Below are 9,389 nucleotides of genomic sequence, written 5' to 3' on the forward strand. Positions count from 1 at the left end.
GGGGGGGGGGGGGGGGGGGGGGGGGGGGGGGGGGGATACTGATGTTGGATTTTTGTCAGGGTCTTGGGACTACACCTACAAGCAGAGCCCAGGCATTTGACCATACCACTTCACACCCATACCAACTGGTGACTGCCAGTTGGGTGTAAAGACCAACAAGATCCAATATCCTCAGCTGGGCCAGGCCTCCTAATACCCTATCTTCCTGGTCCGGTCTTAGCTCTCTGGGGCCAAGGCCTGGGCTCAGAAACTCACCTGTCCAGTCTAGAGGCTCCTCGCCCTGCCGGCAGGTAGAAAAGGATGGGCCCGTTCGCCTCACGGTCAGCGCCGTCAGCAGCAGCATGATGAGCACACCCTCGGCCTGCCTAGATACAGGGCCTCAGCCTGGGCAGCAAAGCTCTCGGCCCACCACACCGGCACCCTCGGCCTGCCTAGATACAGGGCCTCAGCCTGGGCAGCAAAGCTCTCGGCCCACCACACCGGCACCCTCGGCCTGCCTAGATACAGGGCCCTCAGCCTGGGCTGCAAAGCTCTCGGCCCACCACACCGGCACCCTCGGCCTGCCTAGATACAGGGCCTCAGTCTGGGCAGCAAAGCTCTCTGCCCACCACACCAAATGCCATCTTTGGAAGGAAAAAACACCTATGCCCACCGGTGTAACACCTGTCACTCCTGAAGCAGTAGGCTGCCTTTGTCTACTGGCCCTGCAGAGGCACAGGCGTGCACGCAGCAAGTACTCAGTACATGCTTATCCTGGTCAGAGCAAGCACGTTCCTAGCTTCAAGGATCGGGAGCCATGGCTCAAGATCCACAAGGAAAGAAATCCATACCCTGGGAGAAGTGACCAACGCCACCCAGAAGGATACTCACCCCAGGACAAAAATCAAGCCAGCAGAGGCACCTTCACCCACAGGAAACGAGCATTCAACTGCCAACTCCATGACCACGGGTGCCACTGAGAAGCCAAACAGCCCTAGGAGGGAGCAGATGGCGGCCAACGCAAAGGTCTGTCCCTGCAGCTGGGACACCTGGCACCAACAAGGGGTAGAGAATGGAACAGGGATGGCGGTAAGTCATGCCACCTCCCCTGTGAGTTCCTAGACTGAGTGACAGAGTGTGGCGGTGAAGCCAGTCCTACCCAGGGTTACCCGACACTGAGGCACCAGCTCTGGGGAAGCCACCGCTGTCCCTCACAGACCCATCTGCCATAGTCTCCCTCCATCTTTGTTCCCAATGAGTCTCACCAGAGCAAAGGCCACGAAGGTCATGGAAGTCAGACAGAGGCCTATCTTGGTGGCTTCGGTGAAGTGCTTGGTCCGATCCACATACAGGCCTAGAAGCAGTGCCCCCAAAATCCCAAACACGATGAAGAGAGCCCCACAGAGGCCTGAGAACTCCTGGAAGTGGGTTGGGCAAGCTTAGAACCATCCAGAGGCAGGGAGCCAACAGGGCTCCTGAGAGCATACATCATCACCAGGGAGGTTCCGGAGGGCCAGTCTAGGCAACCCTGTCAAGCTGCCTCCTAGGATGGATTTTCTACAATGTGAACCTCACTAAAGGGAAAGGGGTATCACCACAGATAGCCCATAGACCCTAGATACATGCCTATGGCCCATGAGAGACCTACACCAGCCACTGTGTCAGGAGGCAGAGGTCATGACCCAGAGATATATAAACAGCCATGGCTACCACCTCCATGAGTGGCTGTTGATCTCACCCCTATCGGGCAGGGGTGAACTGGGTGCTCAGGAGCTGTAGGTAACCCTCACAGAGGCAGAGCCCACTCCAAAGGCAGGGCTACAACTTACATTGGAGTAGCCATTGGCACAAAGGATCTGTTCCAGGAGGGCTGAGAAGCTGGAGAAGATACCAATGCCACCACCGAAGCATATGGCCAGGATGACATAGGCCTTATTCTGGATGAGCTAGAAGGAAAAACAGCCCTCAACTCAGGAGCCCAAGCAAGCTTCTGAACACAGCTTCCCCGCCCCCAGAACCCACACAACCCACCAGTTTGAGGCCGTGGAGGAAACTCTCTGAAGTGGAACTGGCAGCCCCTGTCGATGGCGGGCTAGGAGGCACACTCTCCCAGAGGCAGGCAGTGGCCAAGAGACAGGCAAGGGCAGCAGGGATAATGTAGATACCAAGCTGGGGAGAGATTCTGAGTGTCACAAAGAAGCCACACTAGTGATGCAGGCCTTTAATCCCAGCCCTCGAGAGGCATATAAGACTGGAGGAGACAGCTCTCAGACACAGAATTGTCATTTCGGACTGAGGTAGAAGTCAGAGACAGTAGCTGGCTATTTTGCTTTTCTGACCAATATCTGTCTCTGGGTTTTTATTAATCATGCTACATCACACCGACACATGTACCCCCCACATGTCTCAGTCTGCTCTGTCCACCTTACTAGCTGGCACCTGCCTTTAATCTCCAGAATCAGCAAACCCCACTCCTTTGGGGGGCTGAATCCCTCTACCCTCATCTGTTCTTTATGGCTGTATGTAGAACCTAGCATTCAGAATAATATTCAAGGATGAATCCATTCTTGATAACACCAGCCCAACTTCCCAGCTCCAGACTTAGTCCTACATAAGAAGCAGATCATGCTAACATACCTAGGATGTCATAACAACAAGCATTTATATACACCAGGTATATGTATGTGTGTATAGATCACATACCAGTAAAACTACCATATGTACTGTACACAAGTATATGTATATACTCAAGTTGACACAGTACACATGCCACATGTAAGATCATCAAGAGCCCCTCACCATCATGGGGATGTCTTCTGCCTTCTTGACTAGGGCAGGAGATAGCACATTTGCCACAAGGATGCCCAGAGGATTTGCTGGGTAGAAAAACAGTTGTATAAGCTCAGTTGTGACAGGCCTCACCCCAGCCCTTGTAGGGAATCGTGCCTGTTTCAGGCACCTTGGCTTTGGCCCAAGCTGGAGAGCAGAGGACACACATAGAGCAGGGTCTGTGAGCTGAGCCCAAGTTGCAGAGGTCCCACCCCGGGACTCACACATAGTGCCGATCATGTTAGCTGTGGCTCTCTGGTGCTCTGGGAACCATAAGGCAGCCAGCTTGGCTGGAGAAGAGATGACCAGGGTCTGGGCCAAGGCACAGAGGCTCTGGCCACTCATGAAGAAGGCAAATGGACTGGGGATCCTGACATCCAAGCAGGGCACAGCACGTAGCAAACTCCCAGCAAAATTCAACCATGCACCCAGGATAGTCTGTAGGAATGGACAGTCAAAAGACTATATGGCAGTCAAGACCCTTCACACCTACATCTCCAGATACCTATCCCTACCTTATAGGGATACCCCAATATCTACCTGCCCTCCCCAGCTGCTTTGCCTGGAGAGCCCAGCCATAAGGACTGGTAGACTCTAATCTGGAGATGAGACCAAACTTCTGCAGCCAAATTCAAAGGGTCCCTCCCTCCTCACACAGGTATGGGATAACTTACCGCTCCACGGAGCCCAGCAGAGTCCAGAACCCAGATGGCTGCCATGCCAAATGGGATGGATACCACAAGGTAGACTAGTGACAGCCAGTTGATCTGCTCCATGGACAGGAAGAAGTGCTGAGCGATGGTGTCTGCTACAGGTGCAAAGCTGAGCCATAGCTATGGGACACACATAATCAGCTATGGGTCACAGACATTACCTAGACAGCCCACAGTTGACTAGCTCAGGGTAGAAGCAGGGGTGCGGGCATGCCTGTAAAGTCTATGAGGACAGAGCCTAACAGAAACTTTGGGTCACCCTGCTAGAGAATCACCCTTGTTCTGTTACAAACCATGAAAGCAGCCAGGTATGGCCCACAGCATGCCCAGCAGTGAACCATGAACCAGCCTGGAGGCAGACATGAGGCCAAAAACCTGGCCAGAGTCTGAAGGACCACTAACCTCATCAGGATTGGTCTGAATCTCTGAGGCTAAAGGCAATCAATGGAGACCATGTCCATTGCTTGGGAGGTACTGTGTTGAAGGTGGTGGAAATATGAAAGTGGGCAGCTGAAACTTGGCTGTGAGTAATGAGAGACAGAGAAGCCAGAATCTCAGTGGGTGGGACATCCTGCACACTGAGTGGGTCATAGCACTTAAGGACATAGTCCTGGAGCACACAGGGTAGGAGGGGGAGATATGGGCGTGAGTGCAGATGGTAGCCATGGTTCCAGATTTCATGGTTGAGCAATGTACTGAGACAAGATAGACAAGGAACACATTTTAGGGGAGACTATGAGGCCTGGTCTGGTGTGTGGACAAGACTCCATGCCAGACATCCAGACACGGATAAATGATGCCTTGGGGGCTCAGAACATGCATGAGGACCAAGGAGGGGCCAAAGAGAGCCAAGACAGAAGAGTTCAGAGCCCAAGACTTCTTTAGGGATGGGTGGAACCAATGGCATCTCTCTCTGCACAACATCCTCCTGTCTTAGGCATTACAAAGCATAGGGACTCTGAAGCCCAGAAGAGTGAAAAAAAGATGTGGAGGAAGTTTTTCTGGGGGGCTGAGTGGAGAGAAGAGGTCACCCAAGCTTAGAACAGTAGAGAGGATAGATATGTGGCCCAATAAGGGTGTGTCCCAAATCAAAGTTCCTGATGAACCCTACTCAGGATGTCAAAGGTCCAAGCCACACCCTCCACAGCTGAACAGAGAGTGTCAGCCTTCCCAACCACAAAGCCTCAGGAAACCCCAAGGTTGTGCAACAGCTGCATTTCCTTTTTTTTTTCTCAGAGAAGGATACAAGAACAGATAGGTCTCCCAGACTTAGAAAGTGCCCCATGCAGGCCCAGTTGCCTCCTGTCTGGCCTCATAGAGCAAACAGGGACCAGGTATGTTTTCAGAACCTGTGTGCTGAGCAAGAAAAACAGAGCCCACAGGGTGGTGGTGGTGCACGCCTTTAATCCCAGCACTTGGGAGACAGAGGCAGGTGAATCTCCGTGAGTTCGAGGCCAGCCTGGTCCACAAGAGCTAGTTCCAGGACAGGCACCAAAAACTACAGAGAAACCCTGTCTCAAAAATCCAAAAAAGAAAAAAAAAAAACAGAGCCCATCTAGCAAGTCTCTCACCTTTGTTCTTGTTCCTCCCAGAGCTGTGGCCCACATACAAAAAGGCAGAGATATCACGCGACAGATGTGGGAAGAAAAAAAGTCCATCCATCTCACCTACTGGACAATACTTTGAACCAGCTCTCAGCCTTGCCCTAGCTCACCTCCTGACCTCCTTCCCATGTAAATCACAGGGCCATCTTTTGGTCTCACAGCTATGTGCCCCTCAGGCTGCTCTCTCAGAATCCTGGAGCCCCGTCACCAGCTACAAAAGAGCAGGGACTCCAGGAAGCATGACTGAACATGTAGCCCACAGGTCACAATGAGGACCCAGCCTGGATCGTGATAATTTTTAGCATCAGGGTAACATTCTGTTTGCTCCATAAGGACAGCAGGACACTACCCAAGTATCCCAGGATTTCCCGCATCTACAGAAGGAAAGATTCAAGTAGATTCCCGCATGTATCCACAGACATTCATCCCTAACCAATTATGTTTCCTAATTCTAGAAACTGGACCTGTGAGCCAAGCCATAGCAGCAAGTCCCAACTAGTAAAGGCAGCTACCAGGAGAGAAGTTTCTGATACTGTCATAGTTAATAAACTCCAGGACCACAGCAGGTATCACCTGTATCCCTCTCTTTCACTCAAAGTTGTTTCTTCACAAGAGCAGGGAAAAAGATAGGGCCATCAGAACCAACCTACTGCTGATTCACACTGAGTGCCAGTGGGTAGCTGAACCCATGGTAGGCGGCTGTACACCATCTAGACCCACCGAGGGCTATACTTCCTCATGGCCCCCAGGCTTGGCACTGTCTGAGCTATATTTTATACAACTCATAGCTGCATGGCCCAAATGCTAGCCATTCAGCTAAGTGGCCACAATGTGACCTAAAGTTTCTTCACACGTACTAGGGAGACCCAGCACCAGAGAGGTGCAGCGTTGGCTGTCTTTGAGCGGCAGACGGTAACAGTTCCACGCTAGGGAGGATCACCAGCAGTCTACCTGTGCCTCACGGGACCCCCTGACATTAGCATTTGGGGGCTAGGGAAGGTGTGAGAAGAAAGCAACAAGTTGCAGCGTTGAGACCCTTGAGACTAACAGACCTGTCGTCTTGGCTGTTCCCTCCCAGGCAGAACAGGTATTTACCTTCTTTTACTACCTCTTGGGCTAGAAGAAAGGTCGGTTCCCGTGAAGAAGCAAAAACAAACTGGCGGTGGGGCTGCTGGAAAGACCCGCCCCGCCCGCCCCGCCCGTCCCGGCGCCCGGTACCATCGCGTTGGAGCAGCTCAGAAGGCTGACCGCCAGCAGGAAGACCCAGCGGCGCGCATAGACGCGGGGAACAGGCACCTCTTCTCCGGCGTTTGCAGATGTCCCCGACCTGTCCCAGGCTTCCAGCCTGTCCCCCATAGTCTCGGCCGCCTGCGTGCATTTCACGGCAAAGTGCTGCGCGTGGGTAGGATATCCGAGGACCAGGGCCGGGAGGAATGATCTGGTTAGGCCCCGCCCCAAAGGAGAAGTTGGGTGGGAGAAGCAGGGTTACCCTCCGACAGAGGCCAAGATAGAAACCGGAGGGATAAAAATTCCCTTTAGAGCTAATTGTTTTACCACAGCCTGTGTGTTCTGCACCTGGAACTTCATCCGCAGTGGAAGGTCCCCGAAAGGGGTCTCTACTTGAGCAAAATCTGCATTTCCTGAAAGCCCCCCCTCAAATTCTTGAGGTCCTAAGTAGAAGCTCTTTAACGGCCCGAAGCCAATCAGGAGGAGGAGAGTGGGTTCAGTTTTCCAAAAACCTCCAATCCGGGACAGTTACTAGACTCCTCCTAGAGGAGGAAGAGGCGGGATGGAGGAAAGGCTGTGTCTGGCTACACCACCCCTGCCTGCAGGTAGGCAGCTGCCAGCTCCACTCAAGACTCTCTCATTTGCACCTGGAAAACAGCTGGGTTGAGTAGGCAGGGGCAGTTGCTTTCTGTGGTTAGAAAGGAGGCCTGGCAAAGAAGTTAGGAGTCACCTGACTCTGAGCTAACGCAGTTGATAGGAGTCACCCGACTCTTGCCACTGTTTGGCCTGACTGGTTCAGGTGAAGCCCTGTAGGCCAAAGTTCCTGTTCAGACTAGTGAGGAGTGAAGAGCTGTTGGGGCAGGAACAGGGGGGACTGGCCAGGCAGGGTCAGAAAGTGAGTTTCTCACAGTGAGGAGGCTTTTTCTGCTTCAAACACATCCCTATGGTCTTGCCCTCAAGATTACTGTTCCTTTTGTTCGTTTCTGGGGCTTAGGGATTTAGTTTTTGAGCTGGAGTCTCACTTGTGTAGTCTAGGCTGTTTATCTTCAATATCAGATGATACCACCTTACACCATACAGGTTCCAGCCTTTGGTGTGTCCTTAGTGGGGCTGTGTGCATGTCAGATAGATTCTCCCATTTGGAGGTGAAGTCCTGTCCAGTAAGGAGAAAATGAGCAAAACCCTGGTGATACCCTGAAAAGGGCAGTATATTCTGAGACTCATGATGACGCCTGTGGTCCTTGCCCTCTTCTCTCCCGGTTCCATTCCAGTCTCACCCCTGCTTACTCTCGGGCCACAGTTTATGGTCACTTCCCTGAAGACCCGGTCCACCAAACCCTACCCCTATGGCCTGGAGCTGCTCTTGGCTGGGGACTTTGACATCCTGATATTCTGTCTGGGAGACTGAGAGGGGCCCTAGCTTAGATGGAAGCATGCCTGTCACCAGCGTCTGGTTTAGGTAGCCTATCTCCAAATGGGGCATCACCGTGGTTACTTCCTGTACTGCCTGTATTGTTTAAGTAAACCTGCTGAACTGCCTCCATCCACTATCTTAGGGCTCTTGTGCTAAGCAAGTGAGTTCAACAAGGTTATCAAGCGTTAGATCAGTATACAATCAACAGCTGTCTTCCTAAACACTCTACCAGTGTGCACAACATGGAAACCAAAATGAAAAACAATACATTCATGATCTCATCAAAGATAATACTGAGCTATAAATTTAACAAAACAGGTATAGCACTTACATGCTAAAACCCGTACAACACTAATGAAAGAAACCAACAAAGGCCTACAGAAACGGACAAGATACTTTACTCAGGCACTGAAAAACTCAGCATGTTAGCTGATGTTAGTTTTCTCTGAATTTACCTATAGGGTTAATGTGGCTTCTATCAAGAAGCTTTTCTTTCTTTCTTTAAATATTGAACATGAATTTATTGTTGTAGATGTTTGAATATTGTAAGAAAAGAAGTAACATAAAATGAAACATAGAAACTTTAAAATGGATAAAAATCAAGGAATAAGTGAAAACTGTATGTGGTATAAGGCATCTATCTGTTCATAGGCCTCAGTTGTCTTGTTGAGAATGATTTTGAAAAGTTTGACCTGGAAAAAATATTGAGAATTATTTCATGCTCCAAAACTAGTGGATAGGTTCCAGGTTTGATTAGAGAAGAAAGGGTCTCACTTTGTCTTCGTGGCTGGCCTAGAACTCATTCTGTAGACCAAGATGGTCTTATATTTACAGAGATCCTCCTGTCTTGTCTCTGCTGAGATTAACAGTCTGTGCCATAGTCAGCACATACATGCACATTCAAGAGGATTTTCTACACACAGATCGGAAGAAAATATTTGCAAATCACATATCTAACAAAGGGCCACTACATAGTGTTTTTCAAACCCAATTAGAATATGGGCAAAAGACTGAAGAGAATAAACAGATGGCAATTAAGGATTAATGACCAACTTTATTAGCCACCAATAAAATGCTAATTAAAACAATAATGAGCTAATAGCATACTTCTTTTTAGAATCTTAAATAAAAATACTGACAACTTTTTTTTTGGGGGGGGGGGTTCGAGACAGGGTTTCTCTGTAGCTTTGGTGCCTGTCCAGGAACTAGCTCTTGTAGACCAGGCTGGTCTCGAACTCACAGAGATCCACCTGCCTCTGCCTCCCGAGTGCTGGGATTAAAGGCGTGCGCCGACAACTTTAAATGTTGTCAAGGCTATAGAAAACAAGTTGTCAGTTTCTCATAAAACTAAGAAGGTAGTTATCACATAACCCAGCCATTTCAGTCATGAGTATTTATCCATGAGAGATAAAAACCTGTAGCAACTTTATTTGTGATCATCAAAAAAGTGTAAACACTCAGGTGTCCTTCAGTCAGTTAATGGTCAAGTAAACTACAGTATAAGCACTATGGAATATTACTCGGGAATGAAGAGCAAATACATGTGGCATCCTGGAAAAGTATGCAGAGTAAGAGTGTAAAAGCCGGCCCTACAGCCGATATATATGTGTGTGTGTGTGTGTG

At 50.2% G+C, this 9,389-nt stretch overlaps 1 protein-coding gene across 8 annotated transcripts in view; it reads right to left on the reverse strand.

Annotated features, from left to right (window-relative positions):
* Nucleotides 1-6,908, reverse strand: part of Slc49a3 (solute carrier family 49 member 3) — a 14,179-nt gene extending 7,271 nt beyond the window's left edge. For 2 of the 8 annotated variants that reach the window (XR_007594219.1, XM_050155613.1), the window contains exons 1-9: nucleotides 6,344-6,893; nucleotides 3,483-3,641; nucleotides 3,033-3,246; nucleotides 2,779-2,855; nucleotides 2,011-2,148; nucleotides 1,809-1,925; nucleotides 1,245-1,397; nucleotides 871-1,028; nucleotides 256-365 (exon numbers count right to left, since the gene is read on the reverse strand). Coding sequence is in view for 7 of the 8 variants with exons in the window: in XM_050155613.1 (XP_050011570.1) it covers nucleotides 256-365; nucleotides 871-1,028; nucleotides 1,245-1,397; nucleotides 1,809-1,925; nucleotides 2,011-2,148; nucleotides 2,779-2,855; nucleotides 3,033-3,246; nucleotides 3,483-3,641; nucleotides 6,344-6,481 (1,264 nt within the window). In the remaining variant the exon portion in view is untranslated. Of the gene's footprint in view, nucleotides 1-255; nucleotides 366-870; nucleotides 1,029-1,244; nucleotides 1,398-1,808; nucleotides 1,926-2,010; nucleotides 2,149-2,778; nucleotides 2,856-3,032; nucleotides 3,247-3,482; nucleotides 3,642-6,220; nucleotides 6,317-6,343 lie in introns of those variants that run through there. The other 6 variants (XM_050155614.1, XM_050155616.1, XM_050155618.1 and 3 more) reach the window with 6 other exon arrangements.
* Nucleotides 6,909-9,389: the final 2,481 nt, after the last annotated feature.

The sequence above is a fragment of the Alexandromys fortis genome, unplaced genomic scaffold, assembly GCF_014885135.2.
Source record: "Alexandromys fortis isolate MF-2015 unplaced genomic scaffold, M_Fortis_MF-2015_v1.1 scaffold_87, whole genome shotgun sequence".
NCBI lineage: Eukaryota > Metazoa > Chordata > Mammalia > Rodentia > Cricetidae > Alexandromys > Alexandromys fortis.